This window comes from Dermochelys coriacea, chromosome 13 (assembly GCF_009764565.3).
Source record: "Dermochelys coriacea isolate rDerCor1 chromosome 13, rDerCor1.pri.v4, whole genome shotgun sequence".
Taxonomy (NCBI): domain Eukaryota; kingdom Metazoa; phylum Chordata; order Testudines; family Dermochelyidae; genus Dermochelys; species Dermochelys coriacea.
Genome location: NC_050080.1, coordinates 16,152,341 through 16,169,323, shown reverse-complemented (window position 1 = coordinate 16,169,323; position 16,983 = coordinate 16,152,341). Strand labels below are relative to the sequence as shown.

Below are 16,983 nucleotides of genomic sequence, written 5' to 3'. Positions count from 1 at the left end.
GTAATTTTTTTCCCCTTTTTAAATAAGTGACCTTCTCTCTTCCCCTATGTTCCTCCCATTATACAAAGCCCAGCTACTCAGCACACTTTTTAGAGTAATTTATGTGGAAATGATTGAAAACGTTTTTAAACATTTCATTTACAAGCTTCCAATGAGTTATAAACAATGAAGTTGTCATTTAAAAGTAACATATACCTTGTAAAACTAAGGAATAGTTTCACTTAAAGGGACACTCAATCACATTTTTCTCAGGATTATTTTATCTACGCATTACTAGTGACAGCTAAGTTTACTATACAATTGAGATTAATATATTTCTTCGTTTTTTTACTTTGTGCATGACAGTACTTTGACAATCAGTTTCACCATTTACCTGTATAATCAGCTTCCCCTTCTGTGTGTGTTTTTATACACAAGAAGAAGGGAAAACATTTTATAAAGAGCCAGTAAATTAACTGTAAAACCAAGAAAACAGTCAGGGTGACTCAACACAGGTGTAGTACCTGAAAATTTACTTTTTTTTAAATGTATCTAGATTTCAAGTTGGTGTTCCTTTAAGTGTAAAATTGCCAAATTCTACACATTCAGCCCCTTCCCTCAATTTTTTTGCCCATACTTCAAACTCTTCCCGCTTCTATTCAGTACATATTATGAGGCATTTACCTCCAAAATTAATGGTGCTTGGGTGTCTCAGACTCATTGGGCAAGTTTCATGCAAAAGCCTCCAAAAATAATTCTCCTTGCAGAACGCCCACCTCAGCGATTATATTACACCTACTGTGTGAGGCCAAAGCCCGGACATAGGAGAAGGCTCATATCCTGCTGTACAAAACAAAGTGTTAAAGACAAGAGATAAGAATGTAATAAGAGTAAGTCTTACATTTATAAATTATGTTTCATCATGAAGGACTAATGCCCATTATGAATCATACATACAGGTATCACGACTGAAATAGAGGTACTGCTAGAGTTTAACTCAGCAGTCTTCCTTCATTGGCAATGTTACAAAACATTTTAGCAGGTTTTAATTTTAAGCAAAAAATTCCTCTAGTTGACACTATAGTAGAATATTTTGATATTCAGAACTCAATTACCCAAATTGCAATTCCACCAGGATACCAGAACTAACACTGCTATTCACATGCCATCTTTTGATCTCACAAGCAGTTATGGCTTCCAGTTTTACATCTCATCTGAAATACAGCACCTTCAGCATGACAGTGCCTCTAGAGCCATGATTCATTCCTGATGAAGAGGTGAAGTGCCACCTACTGAGTCACCAACTGTACCTGTTTTCTCCTTGGGGGGTTTCCATCCAAATACAGACCCATCTTGCAATCTAGTGTTTAGGAGATCATACAGCCCAAGGTAATACGGCTGTCAACCACAACCATGAGGAAATATATTCAGTAGGGCAAGATTCAGAAGAGCAGTCTCATTCAGGTTCATATCTGCTGGTACTAAGATGTGAAGTAGATTATCCTGGGTGTTGGAATATATTAGACTATGTTCTATAATCCATTTGCTGCACTTTATCTCATTCATTCATGTTAATAAAAGAATCAATGTACTTCTATTTTAGGCAGGTTTTGAAGCAGAACAAGACAGGTAACTTCAATGTAGGGAACCAGGAGTGAACAAATCCATCAAAGCTTCCAAAATATCTTTTAGTTGACCATTAACTTACTAGAGCTTTTCAGACAGAGGAGAAAAAGTTTACCAGATTTTCCCCTATGAGTTGTTTGATTCAAGTGATAGTCTCATGGATTTCAAAACTTCCTGACAACACCCACACCCTAATGAAGTATTGGCACCATTACAGGAACTGGATTAAGTTTCTGGAAATTTGTGGACTAAGTTTGTTATGGAAATTAAACTTTAATGGGCTGATATGACACAATATAATGTATTAAATACATAAGTTTAAAGCAAAGACTTAAAATTTAACTATTGTTTTAAAAACCTCAGAATTTACATTCTAAAGAAGAGATTTACATTACATACTAGTAAACTGGGTTATTGACTAAGATTGGGGAAACAGTTATTTTATTTGAAAAATATTTTTACTATAAACAATAAATTTATTTCCCTGCCATACTGGATTACTTTTCGGACAGAGGACTGGACAGAATGAATAGTCAGTCCTTTGCATTTCTGTCAAGTCCCGATCACTTCATATTCTTCTCTCCCACCTGAAGATCAATTATATAAACTACCTGCCTGGCTGAGGCCCATTTGGAGCACATCAGTTACAATTACTACATCAACCTGAAGATGTGATCACCGAGCAAAGCAGGGCACTTCATTCTGTGGCAGGGTCAAACAAGTCCACCCCCAAAGACTGAAACTAGTTACTCTACATGGTACAAATCATGATCATCAAGCCTCTGGCATTTTTCTGAATTTTAAAAATCCTGAAACATTTTCTCCAATAGCAGAGTCTCATTTTACTGACATTTTACGAGTTAAAGGGAATTATTGGTTGAGATATAAAAAAGTACAACACAATAGCATGTATCAGAACAGGCTGCAGATGCATGCTTCTTAGTTCAAAGAAGTAAAACATGTTAGTTTCCTATGAGACTCCACTTTTTTCTCTGGCTTCACTAGTCAATGTACATTTTAAGTATGGTCTATTTCCAAAGACCCCCCTTAGTTAATTATGCGCAGTAGCATGCTCTGAGAAGCCAGCCATGAAAGTAGAATGAATAAAAGACTGTTAATACAACATTATAGTTGAGATTTTTGAACATACTATTCTGAAAATATTAAATTATGGCTCCCCCAGTAAGAGAAATGTAACCGCCTTGTGCCTATGAACTATTCAGCCATGTATCCTATTGTGCTCTGCCCACCACAAGGTGAATGATGGGAGATGCCTGTTTACCAGGAGGGGGCTGGAACACTGGCACCTGAACATTCCATAGCAGTTGAGCCAAGCGGATTTGAGCAGCAGGCAGAAACAGCACCAAGAGCCTGGGGGACAGAATAGAGAGAGATGGGAGAGAAAGCCAAGGAAAAAAAACACAGCAGGGTCAGGGACATCACAGAGAAAAAAAAAAAACAACAGAGTGACAAAAGCCAGAGAGAGAAGTGGCAGAGAAAGAAAAGCTGACACAGAAACCTCCCTGAAAGGGTAAGTGTGGCTTCTGGATAGCTTTGTTTCTGCACTGAGAGGAATAAATGGTTTGAATCCTGACACAGCCACCATTTGTTTATATTAAATACTTCATTTTCCCTCTGTCAGACTACTCCTCACATGGTAGTAAAACAGCTCCAGCTGACTTTCAGAGGTACTGAGCACCCACAGCTCCCTGTGAAACCAATGGGAGTTACTGGTGCACACCACTTCTAGAGAGCCACTACTAATGTTTCACTTTTCCAGTAAAAGCTATAAACTTATGAAGGAGATTGGTTTTCAATATAAAACACACTACACTCCTGGTAATTTCTTTATGGACAACAAAAACACCTATTTCACCCCCACTCTGTCACAAACAACAGATACTGTACTCAGCTTGTCAGTTGGTAGGAGTTCACTCATGGTAGATCGGTCCTTGAACAAGGGCTTGCTTTCACTGCTACAGTTAACGAGTTACTCTACTCAAGCTAACCTTGCTCAAGAGTGGACACACTGTAAACCACACTGCACTCAAACTACACAAAGCAAATAGATTTGCAGAATGAGGGGATTAGCAGATAATGAATTATACTAACTCCAGCTGTAGCCTGTAGCTGCATCCTCACTGCATTACTAGCTCAAACAGCAGCAGCACTTGAGTATCAACCCTTATGAGCCAGGTAAAGCACAATTTAACTCAAACTAAAGATTTATGCGTGTGGAGCGGAGTCAGGTTAAGGGTGACCAGAGTTATATCTCGAGTTAACACCATACTGAAGCCCTGAGATTAGTTTGATGGTCCTAACTACATGTATATCTATGTTGCAATCAAAGTTGTAACTGCAGCACATTCAGACATACCTGACCTACCTTTAATCCAGCTAGCACTTATATCAATATCAGTGAATAGGCAGCACAGATTTCAGTGTGGGCTAGACACCCAAGTGCATACCCAGACTTGTACTTGGGCAGGTAGGCCTCATTGAATCCCATGCTGCCATGGCTTCACTGCTATTGGCACCTGTGCAAACTAGAAAAAACTAGCATGGTATGTCTAATCACACAATCCAAACGCAGTGTAGACATATCCTATGTGCTCATAGGCTGTGTCCACAGTTGGACTGAGACTATGCTAGCTGCTTTTATAGAATGAAAACTTGAAAAAGACATCACATACCTTCTGAAAATTTTATATGTGCTACAGTTTCAATACCAATATCACTATAACTTAAAGAAAGAAACAATTATTTCTTTATTTGTTCAGTTTGTTTACTTTGTACAGTTTACTTCATTATGTACAGTCAAGTCCCACCTCTTCCCACCCAACTAAGTCAGTTTCTCCACTACTGGAAAGTCTAACGCCTAAAAAAAAAATTTTTTTTTTAAATATTCAGAATATACTATTTAAGAAATGCTGTATCAGAAACTGGATATTTTAAATTAGCTAATCACAAAAATTCAGGTTGTCTGGCTCTCTAAAACAAAATGACTGTTAGCACTACTTCCCTGACCAATGTGAAGTTCATCAGTTTTCCATTTTAACTGTTTATATAACCAAGTATATATTCCCCGGGGGGGCTAGGGGGCGGGAGAAGTGATGGAGAGTTCATCTACAGCATGGTTTTACAGCACACCTATAAAAATCCCTGTGCAGGAAATTCTTATGCATACTGCATTTCCCTGCCTAAGACCACAGGAACAGCAATGATCAGTCAACGCTCTAGAAGTTCCTTGTCTCTGATCTTTTTGGGCTTACAGTCCAGCTTCATGTTGGCTGCTCTTGCATAAGGGTCTCCAGCTTCCCATCATACATAAAGAACCCTAATGAAAGGCAGGCAAGGTTCTAATGACAGAAGTATCAACCGTACAGCTGAGATTTCTTCCTCTTCGTTCCCCTTTTTAGGTTAAAAATCTCTCTCTCATCCTTTGCCCATCAGACAGGGATATTCTAACTCAGTGGTTCTCAATCAGGGGTCCAGAGCCCACTGGGGGGCCACGAGCAGGTTTCAAGGGGTCCACTAAGCAGCATTGGCAGTAGACTTGCTAGGGCCCAGGGCAGAAAGCCGAAGCCCCAGTGCCTGGGGCTGAAGTCAAAGCCTGAGCAACTTAGCTTCACAGGGCCCTGGGCAATTGCCCTGCCTACTACCCCCTAACGCTGGCCCTGGCTTTTATATGCAGAAAAACAGCTGTTGTGGCACAGATGGGCTATGGAATTTTTATAGCATGTTGGGGGGCAGGGGGGGCCTCAGAAAGAAATAGGTTGAGAACCCCTGTTCTAATTCACACTTTTCATTCTTTCTTGATTTCTGGAATTTTCCATTGGTACCAAAAGCTCCACCTACTGGGTGTGTACACTAACTGCACAGTTTGAACAGGAATTATCTATTTCCTTACCAACTGCTAGTAAGCATATGTAATGTTAATAATGTTCTTGTTTTAATTTTCTGTGCAACATGGCCAAATTTTCATTTATTTGAGAACCATAACTTTGAATTTCCTGACTTGTGTTTAGAACAGAGGTGGGCAAACTACGACCCGCAGGCCACATCTGGCCAGCGGGACTGGCCTTCCCGGCCCCTGAGCTCCTGGCCCGGGAGGCTAGCCCCACGCCCCTCCCTCACAGCCACATGGGCAGCGCTCTGGGCAGCGGGGCCGTGCGTTCATGCAGGGCAGCGCATCTAGCTCCAGCCAGGTGGCACGGTGTCAGACATGCTGCTCTGAGCAGCATGGTAAGGGGGCTGGGGCGGGGCCAGGGGGTTGGATAAGGGGCAGGGAGCGGTTTGATGGGGCAGAGGTTCGGGGGGGGGGGTCAGAGGACGGGGAACAAATGGGGTTGGATAAGCATGGGAGTTCCAGGGGGCCTGTCAGGGGCAGGGATGTGGATAAGGGTCGGAGCAGTCAGGGGACAGGGAGCAAGGGGGTTTAGCTAGGAGATGGGGTCCCGGGGTGGGGGGGCAGTTAGGGGCAGGGGCGGTCAGGGGACAAGGAGCAGGGCGGTTTGGATGGGTTGGAGGTTCTGAGGGGGGCAGTCAGGGGGCGGAAAGTGGGAGAGGGTGGGGGCCAGGCTGTTTGGGGAGGCACAGTCTTCCCTACCCGGCCCTCCATACAGTTTTGGAACCCCGATGTGGCCCTCGGGCCAAAAATTTGCCCATCCCTAGTTTAGAACCTGAACTAAAATGTCACAATAATTTAGGTTTGTGATTTTAAAAAAAGTTGCTAATTTGACCATGCAAACATTTAAATACACAAAGCAGGAATCGACCTTTCTGACGTGCCCTAGAAAATAATATCAAAAGTTGTCCAGTGTGTATGGCACAATATATTAAGTGTACAGGAAGTCTAAAACTGGAGGCACCAATGGCCGAGAAGGCATGCCATCACACATAGTAGCCCCTTTAATACCTCCTTTAAATGAGCATTTGAAATAGCCAATTATATTTTTTTTATACACACACACATATATATATATATATACACACACATATATATATATATATACACACACACACACACACACACACACACACACTCCAATAGCTGCAGTGCAATATGTACTGCACATGCTCAGTATGCCATTCTCACTTCTCCATAGCTATTTCTTAAAGACTTTTGTGTTGAATGTAATAAAGCCTCAAAAGAGGTCATGATTTTTTTATATCATGATATACAGTTCAATGAGTGGAAACAAAGGCTAAATGAATATTCCTCAAATTTCAAAAATAATTCTCCTCTGGGATAAAACTAGATATGAAAAATTCCAAAGCAAAATTTTTTGCTGGAAGCTTAATCATGTAGGGCTCTACCAAATTCATGGTCTATTTTGGTCAATTTCATAGTCATAGGATTTTTTTTTTAAAACCATAAATTTCATTATTTCAGATATTTAAATCTGAAATTTCACAGTATTGTAATTGTAGGTATCCTGACCCAAAAAGGAGTTGTGGGGGGTTGCAAGGTTATTGTAGGGGGAGTTGCAGTACCCTCATTTCTGTGCTGCTGCTCGTGGTGGCGCTCCCTTCGGAGCCAAGCAGCTGGAGAGCAGCGGCTGCTGGACAGAAGCTCAGCTCTGAAGACAGAGCAGCGCAGAGAAGTAAGGATGGCATACTATGGTATTGCCACCCTTTCTTCTGTGCTGCTGCCTGTAGATCTGGGCCCTCAATCAGCAGTCACCACTGTCCAGCTCTGAAGGCAGCAGCATAGAAGTAAGGTATGGTATTGCCACACTTACTTCTGCGCTGCTGCTGGAGGGGTATTGCCTTCAGAGCTGGGCGCCTGGCCAACAGCCGCCACACTCATAGAATATCAGGGTTGGAAGGGCCTCAGGAGGTCCTCTAGTCCAATCCCCTGCTCAAAGCAGGATCAATCCCCACTGCCAAGCTCTGAAGTCAGTGCAGAAGTAAGGGTGGCAATACCATGATACTCCTAAAATAACCTTGTCACCCCCCTGCAACTCCCTTTTGGGTCAAAACCTTGAATTTGAGAAACATTTGTCTCCCCTGTGAAATCTGTATAGTATAGGGTAAAAGCACACAAAAGACCAGATTTCATAGTCCATGACACGTTTTTCATGGCTGTGAATTGGTAGGGCCCTAATCATGTGGAATACTCAAGTGTTCACACTTGCTGTTTGGAGCATTCCAAGAAGCATTCTGACACTTTGTAAGCTCTTTAGATTCTTACCAAGAGACATTTATTAAGTCTTTCTAAATTTAAAACACAGAAACAAAACATGTAAGCTGCATCCAGGTGATTTGATGTGCCAAAACCAGTAATACACATTGCTGAGGTGTGCTGGTGAATGATGAGTAGCAAAGCACTGCAAAAGGGTGCATATACTGACATGCACTCCGGAACGTTACAATCTACTACAGCGGTTCTCAAACTGGATGTCACTCCATTTTAATGGGATCACAAGGGCTGGCATTAGATTTGCTGAAGCCCAGGCCCAAAGTCAAAGCTCCGCTGCCTTGGGCCGAAGCCAGAGGGCTTCAGCCCTGCGTGGCGGGGCTCAGATTACAGGCCCCGGGCCTGAGGCTGAAGATTTTGGATTTCGACTTTGGCCCTTTTCCTGGGGCAATTTTGGCTTTGCTCCGGCCAGCTCAAGCTTCAGTCTTCCCATCCTGGGGTCATGTAGTAATTTTTGCTGTCAGAAGAGGGTCACAATGCAATGAAGTTTGAGAATCCCTGATCTAGTCAATACCCCAGCCAATGTGTGATGTACTCCTCAGATAGTGGATGTATTATATATTAAATTCATAAAACACTAGCCAATTGGCTAGATCTTAGCTAACAGGCTATTTTTACATTTTAACTAGTTAATAAGTAACAACCAATTCAGTTTTTTCTCCCCCCACAATCCCCATATGTATCCCAAACAAAAATGTAACTAGTCTGTGGGGTTGGACAAGACCTTATATACAGACTTCTCCCTCCATATATTCCTACCTTCCTTCCCTTTTTTGCCTAGATAATTCCCAAGCACTCCAACTCCCTGACTAGATTCCAGCACTAATCCACCTCAGCTGCTGTCTTTGGGCTGGCTCATGTGCCTTTGATATTCAAAAGACTTCATGGTTGGAGCAGTGGGAATCAAAAACCATACAACACAGTTTTTAGATATTTAGAGAAAAGTATTTTAAACTCTTTTCTAAGTAACCAAGAGACTTGTTGTCTCACTGCCACTGATCCACATCAATACCAAAAAATGTTATTTGGCTCCACTGCATCAGCAAAGAACTGCTAGCTCTGGAGTCATGTCAGGAATCAAGCAGCTTAAACAGAACAGGTAAAACTGGGTAAAGGCAAGAGAACAGCTGGAAGTCAGGGGACTGAAGGACAGGAGAACAGCTGAGACAGAACTGAAAGGCCCTGGCTAAAAGCATGCCCCCCATAAATGTTAAAATGATTGGCTGAATGAGACAAAACCATCCACCCAGAGTACTTGTGGCACCTTAGAGACTAACAAATTTATCTGAGCATAAGCTTTCGTGAGCTACAGCTTATGCTCAAATAAATTTGTTAGTCTCTAAGGTGCTACAAGTACTCCTTTTCTTTTTGCGAATACAGATTAACATGGCTGCTACTCTGAAACCACCCAGAGTGTTAACTTTCAATGGCTGAGGAGGTTGGGGTTTTTAAATTTTTTTTTAAATTATTGAAGTTTTAAACATCACCTTAGTAGTATTTTATCTTAAAAATACATATTTTGCCAGCTGACCTGTTCAATCAAGAATGTGCAAGTCTGTTGTGCGCACTGGGACACAATTACACAAGTTTAGAACCCAACAGCCAAAATCAGTTTTCTTCCAAACCATTTTTAAATGCCAAGTTTTTTTAAAACTAAGGATATAAATGGTTTAACTGACAGTGACTCACTGCAGACAAATATGGCATTTGTTCCACTCTTTTTTAAAACCAAAAAATGTCACACATTCAAAAAATACCAATGTATGTGAGATTAAAGTGATGCCCTCCAAATGTGGGCCTCAGATTTGGACTTCCAATCTCAACTGCAATGAAGGTATCAACAGCATACATTTTTTTCTTAAAACATATGGCCTTTGGGCAGGTAAATAAAACTAACTAGTTTCCTTAATCTGATCTCAAGTAGATCTTTAGATATTTTATGTCAAGATGAAGATTCTCTTGAAAGTCCAGAGTGAACCCATTTCCCCCAAAAGGGTGTGTTTTTTATATCATGTTAGTCCAGGCAAGTTAGACTTTGTCTAAACACAAAAATTGTACCACTTTACCTTTACTGGTATAGTTAAAGTGGTACATCCCTCCATGCTAGTGTGGACAGTTAGGTAATGTCTATGCTGCAGAGCCTGTGTTGGTATAGTCCCCTAGTGCAGACACAGTATACACTGACAGGAGTTTTTCTGTTAGTGTAGGAACACCATCTCCCCAGACAACATCAGGTATGTCAACAGAAGCACTCTTCCACTGACACACCTGTGACCATGCTGGGGATTTTGTAAGCATAACTATGTTGATCGGGGTCATGGTTCTCTCACACCCCTGACCAATATAGCTGTGCTGATATAATGTAAGTGTGGACCATGCCTTAGGCCTTGTTCACTCATAAAACTTAGGTCAACACAGCAATGGCCATCCACTCCCCTGACTGACGTAGTTATGCCAGTCTGACACACACAGGTCAGCAGAAGAATGCTTCTGTCAACCTAGCTACTGTCACTCAGGAAGGTGGAGTTCCTACAGGAGCAGAAAAATCCATTCTGTTACCATAGCCTACATCCGCTGCATCACAGCAGCATACATATGGCACTGTGGCTACGCCACTGTAGTGTAGACATGGCTATATACCTCTATAAAACATGCTTATATTCATATAGCTTATAATCTTTCCTGAACAGGAAAAAATTATACCAATATAAATACACGTACCGGTATAACTGTGTCCACACTAGGGGTTGTAATGTACCAGTCCTTATTAAACTAAGGCCTGGTAAACTATGATTGAAAAGCCCTAATGCTTGTTAAGATGTAGGCTAATATGTTTGAAAGCTGAAAGGCCAACTAACATGCCTTCAAACATATTAGCCTACATCTTAATGAGCATTAAGAGGGCTCAACACAACTGAAATGCCAACTTGACTGAGCAAAAAAAAAAAAAACCAGGGTACAAGTATCCTAAGGGGCCAGTGACTACCAAAGGACATCTCTGGGTAGAGCACACAACAGGTGTACAATTTAAATCAAATTGCTATTCACTACATTTCTCTTTTGGGGATCTGATTTAAAATATACATCCTAAAGACTTCAGATCCTGATGAGGATGATCGTAATCTAATCTTGTTTTTTTCCTCTCTCTCTCAACCTTTGTGCACAAATATTAAAGTGAAGATAATTTTCTATTTTATAAATTGCTAATCTGACTGCTACAGTTTGTTCATTTAGAGCTTCTCCAAAATAAGTAAATTAGAGTCTTTAGTTCTCGTGTCTTTTCTCCTACCCAAATATTTATTCCAATTTTTTCCTTTACACTAATAAAGCTAGATGTCATCTTCCCCATTAAAAACAAGTCATATAAAATTTATGGTTTAGACTGTGTATACATTGTCTTAATTCTACCAATGCACATGTCGCTGAGATACAGCCATGCATGTTAGAAGTGCGGCTTTATAACATTTTTAATAGTCATTTTCAAAGGTTGCAGTTATTCTCATGTACCAAAGCTGGGGGGGAATAGCCATCCCTTATTCATGCTGGTGTACGTTGGAAGCACAACTTACCTTGCACAGAGAGGGCTTGTATATGCACTTATTTAGAAATCTAGTTGGTATTCCCCTTCTAATTTAGGAGTCAGTTAATGAAGTGGAGAGTCTAGTACAGTATAATATCACTGAATTACTTTCTATGCTCAATTAAAATGCTCTCTTAAGGAACCATTATAAGTTCATGCAAAATAATATACAAGAGTTGGCATCTTCTGACAACTGGTACCTTCAATCCTGCATACAACGAAAAGCTTCTCAGTTTAATGCTGCAGAGCATGCTTTTCAAAAGCAATCTAGAAGTTCTTCTAAAATAGGGCTCTCAGCCCCAAACATATTGAATACCACCACATTCTGTTCTTAACCTACATGCCCTTTTTCTTAAAGCAAATACAAATCACCTTTCATATTTTCTCACACATTCAAAACACTATTTACCTCCCAACATTTAAAACTAATGCTCTTACATTAATGTTTTTTTAAACACTAGTTGCTTTACCCAATACACATTTAGGCATTAAAGGCAAATTTAAGCATTATGGGGGGAAAATGAAGTTGTTTTCTATAGTTCATTCTCATGTCACCAGGACTTAGAGTTATAAATATGAGTCAGTATTTGAAACATTGGGTACTAAACAGTTAACTGTTTCAGACATAAAAGATTCCATTAGCTTCTTAAAGCTGACTGCAAACTTTGAACAGGTTAAACACGTCAATCACTGTTAAGTGCTGAAAAGCCAAATAAAATAAATAAAAACTACTGTGGACAGGTCAAAATCACTTTTAGCAAAGAAGTTAAAACCTGTATAAAGTGTAATAAATTCACAAATATAAACAAGCTTAATATTCTGCTTAAATATTTCTATGTTGGGACATGTTATCAACTGTATGTCAAAAAGACATCTCCGTTCTAAGGCTTATCTTTGTGTATACTGGAAGCATCTTCAGCAAAGATTTAACAACCATGTTACAAATGAATCAGCCTCAAGTGGCAATTTTTAGTAGCAACAGAATATGATTCTTTTCATTTCTGTATAATACTCCAACTTCACTACATATTGTAAGAAAGATATTGGTTGGATTTGGTTGATACTAAATTGCTACCCAACATCTGTAAAATATATATTACGAACAGTACAAGACATTGATTAATTTGTTTTGTTTTAAAAGCAACTGGTTTTAAGAGGATGGTTCATTTTGCACATCCAAAGGGATGGTAACTGTGATACGAAGTGTTGGTAAATCTTTATAGCTGTTACAGTTACCATTCTCCCCAAGTGAAAGTTCAGTTTTTCCAGATGGTCCGGCTGAAACCCAGGTTACTTGAATTGCACTGCTGCTACCTGGAAGCCAGGCAATTCAATCTGAATGTATTTAAGTAGGCCATACTGTGCTGCACAAGTAGTGACAATACTACTTCATCTAAACACATCCTCCCGCCCCATCAATGTTCAAATATGAACAAAGTTAATGGAAACATCATGGCATAAACCAAGGAAAGTTCTGTCATATTTTTCTAAAAGATACAAAGCTCTTAAGCCTGTCAAATATTTTCATTAAAACCAAAATCATGAGTCAAAATTATGGAGGAATCCCAGTTGTCCAAGCAAAGCATTGCTTAACTCAGCTTACAGATAAAGCACTCAATGCTTTAGTAATGCACCATAACATTGAAGTTTCTACATGACTACTGCCATGCATTCAGAATGTGTGAAAAAGCCATGCAAGTTTATAAAGCAGATGGTACCACAAGCCACAATCAAGTTTTCCTACAATTACTACATTCTCCATGGAGGTCCATGTACAGCCTTGCAAAAGAGACAGAAGTCATCCAAGTACTCTAGTTCTCTCATTTTTCCATTTAATCTGTGTGATCTCTGAATACAAGTATTCTGTCAACTTCAAAAGTGATCTCAGATGATTATAGTGGCACAGAGTTGATCAACCCCTATGAGCTGAATGAAAGTACATAGTAGTAGTAGTATTGGGAATGGCACTGAGAATTTGATGCCAAGAACACAATTTGGTCACTGTAGTTCCAAAAAACATATTGAAGTGATCAGATTCTTCTCTAAATCACTGCTCTATTCACTAAATCCTTTACTATGCTGCTGTCAGCTCATAAGAGCAAGTGAGCACTTAGTGATAGGCCCATTTTCCCAGGTCTGTAGAAGGCGCTGTGTGGCAGCTCCTCTCTATGCATCTGGGGCCCTTCCCCCTCTCTGCAGCAACCTTACCCAGTGTAGAGAATGCGCCCCCTACTGACTTGAACACTCATCTCTCCTTTCCACCGAATTGGCTGCGGTGCATTTTGGGTGGGAGCTGGTATTTTTCTTCCATGGCCATAAACCAGATGCAACAATATAGCTTTAATCCAGCCCCAACGCATACCAAAAAAAAAAAAAAAAAAAAAGGAGTCACATTCACGTTGATGCTTTTAAAAAAAATCCACTTAGACTGCAACCAAGAACGAAAAGCAACATGATGGAGTGAGTAGATGAGGAGGGTGCAACCTTCAAACGGCAGAGGCAGAATGCAACATTTTAGGGCTTAATTTCTCCTGCCTTTGTCTGAGAAATGGGTTACAGTAGCTATGACCCGGGATGGAGAGAGAAAGGGGAGGATGAGTGGCTGGGTGAATGTTACTCCAGCCTGTTCTGCTCAAGGGACCAGTCATGAATCGCGCCTTTTCCAGCAGACAGACACCCCGGCTAGTGGGGGGAGACTGCTCCAGTCTCCATTCATTGCAGCGCAGCCAGCACTGCTTTCCGGCCACTCTCCAGCGCCAACTCGGCCATTAGGGACCTTCACCAGGCAGGCGGCACGTTAAAGACAGCGCTGAGATGCTAAAGGTGATGGATCCATACATTCACTGATCCATCTCAGCCGCTTCACCCCCCATCCACCGCCGCCAGTGCAGCCCATGCAATGAAAGCCATCCTCGAGGCACATCCATGTGCAGCCTCCGCCGCCGGGCGTGAGGAGGGACTGAGGGAGGAGGCTGGGGCTGCATCTGCCGTACGGGCCCCGGGAAGGGAGAGGGAAAGCCGGTAGCAGTCCCTGCAGGCGGGAGAGCGGGCCAAAGCACCGAGGAAGAACTAGCCTCTTCAGTGCATGCAAGTCTTTTCCACATGTGTGCAGCTGCGAAGAGGGGTGGGAGCTGCCCGCAAACTCCGCAGCCCCCGCCTGCAGCGGGCATCGAGGCGGACACTGCACGGTGTGGGGCCGGCATGGGGCTCCTGCCCAGCGGCTGAGGAGAGGGCTGCACGGGCTCTGCCCCGGTGCTTACGGGTGGAAGGCAGATGCACAGACCGGGGGGAGGGGGCTGCTCGCCCCCCGGCTCGGACCCGCGGACTCACCTACCTGCCTGGGCTCTCCTCAACGGAGGAGGGCGGGCGCTCCCCCGGCACCTCTGGCTGGGGGTGGGGGTGCGCGGAGCTGCCTCCCTGGCGCCGCCCGGGTCCCTGGGCGGGCGGAGCGGAGCCGGCGGCGGCGCGGGGGAGACAAAGGGGGCTGGATGGCGGGGGGGTGAGTGTGTGTGGGGGTGGCCTATGGTGAGCAGGTCCCGGGGGGAGGGGGCGGTGGCGGCTCCACTGCGCTCGGTCCCCGGAGGGGGGGTGTCAGGCTCCGGGCCGGGGGGGGCTCCCTGGGCGCCCTGCAGACAATACAGCCGGGTCCCTCCTGCCCAGAACCTGCCCTGGCCAAGATGGCGGCCGAGAAAGAGCGGAAGTGACGCGAGACTCTCATTAGCATACGGGACTCATTGTCCAGCGGGAGGGGAGGGGGCCGCGCCCCGGGGGGGAGGGGGCCTGAGCCCCGATGGGGTCCTGTTCGCCTAGACCCCATCCCGCTTCGGGGTGCGGGTTCTTTAAGGGAAGGGGGAGGGGAAGCAGGTTACATAACCCTGCCGATGGGGGGGGCTCTCGCGAGAGGGGGAGCCGGCGGCGGGATCTACCCCGGTCCCGCTAGGAGGCGCCGCGCCCTGCGGCTGGGGCCTCAGCGGGGTTTGGCGCCGCCTGTTTATCCTTCCGCCACCCCCCAGCCGGAACTACATCCTGCCCGGAGGGGAGGAGAGGGGCCTAGGCGCTGTGTCTGGAGCGGGGGTACAAGCATAGTGATCACACGCCCACGTGACACAGAAGTGACTACATCACGTGACCTCATAATAGTGAGCACACCACCTCGTGCCCTAGTGATGGTGTGCACACCTTGCACCAGGGACACTCCAGGAGTGGGAGCATCAGGCACAGGGGCTGGCCCCACAAAGACACAAGCAGGGGAGGTCAGAGATGGTTTGGGGTATAGGGAGATGGGCCTCCTGTTTGCATCTCTGGCACATCATAGTGTTCTGAAGCACATCTGAAGCAAGCATTGCTCTGAGCAGCAGCAATAGAGACCAGGTTGTACAGCATGCATAGGACAGTAATGTACAGCATACACCGAGCAGTAGTTATCACAAGTGAGCTGTGGTGACCACGTACAGAAGGAGCAATCACACCATGGACAGTGCAAGAGTGACCATACACAGCAACAGCATTCACACCTCACACCATGGACAGCGCAATAGTGATCACACTGTGCACAGAGCAATAGTAATCACACCCTTTGGCTTTAAACGGTACAGAATAGAGAAAGATGAGTAGCTAAAATCTTTTGAGAGAGTTGGGTGGTTTTGATGTTTCTTTTATTGTATTGCAACAGTTACCCATATTTTATCTGGCTTTCAAAAATAGCAACAACACCTTGCAAACTATTCATTTGCCTTGACAGAACTTCCTTTTACACAGTTTGGACTTCTAGGAGTAGGTCATACTTTATATTTGGATAATAAATGTCCCTACTTAAAATTGTCCCTCATGGAAAAAGCTCAGGGTTGACTCAGCCTAAGACTTAAGGTTAAATCATAAAACTGGTTCAAACTGGGACAACTGGAATTAGGAAAATTTAAAATTAAATTAAGGAAATAGTAAATGTCTTATTACCTACATATATTACAATATCTTTCATTCTAAAAGAGAGAGACACTTTAAATATTTCTCTCTTTTTTTGCCACCACTTTCCAAAACTAATTGAGATTTGGCAGGTTTTGATCTAACATACAGAAACCAAAGGGTTCTCTGAAACTAGATTAATATTATATATCGTTCATTACTTAGCAGCTTTTACACACACAAAAGTAAATAAATTTTATCTTAACAATTTTTAGGTTATATTTCAAAACCATAGTTTCTGTTTTAAAACAAGTGTAATCTCACAAACTAAGGCCCCAATTGGGGCTACTCATGGTGCATAAACTTAAAGTAAACTAAAGATATGCAAGGTCCCTTTGCAGGATCGAGGTCTAATTCAATAACAGTGCACAAAGTATCTTTAAATGAGATGGGCTGGGAACTTTTATTACACCATAATACTGGGATATTTTATGGATACAATGTAGCTCAATTCATTCAGTTCTCAGTGTTTCAAAACTTGTTGATTCAGGATGAGGTGTATAACAGTTAGGTCACTAGTACTGAACAAACAAAAGTCTAACTAGTTTCTCAAACCATGGCCTGCAGTTTAAGAGCAAGGAAAACTTGTAATAAATTACTTAAACTTCACAAAAGTTAAATCCCAGATTTTCAA

The 16,983-nt window shown here is 42.7% G+C and overlaps 1 protein-coding gene across 8 annotated transcripts in view; it reads right to left on the bottom strand.

Annotated features, from left to right (window-relative positions):
- The window catches only part of LOC119841564 (activity dependent neuroprotector homeobox), a 43,724-nt gene extending 28,647 nt beyond the window's left edge, over positions 1 to 15,077 (bottom strand). For 2 of the 8 annotated variants that reach the window (XM_038369077.2, XM_043495538.1), the window contains exons 1-2: positions 14,722 to 15,063; positions 664 to 819 (exon numbers count right to left, since the gene is read on the bottom strand). In XM_038369077.2, coding sequence (XP_038225005.1) covers positions 664 to 700 — 37 coding nt within the window. In that variant the 5' untranslated portion in view covers positions 701 to 819; positions 14,722 to 15,063. Of the gene's footprint in view, positions 1 to 663; positions 5,170 to 14,717 lie in introns of those variants that run through there. The other 6 variants (XM_043495535.1, XM_038369075.2, XM_043495537.1 and 3 more) reach the window with 6 other exon arrangements.
- Positions 15,078 to 16,983: the final 1,906 nt, after the last annotated feature.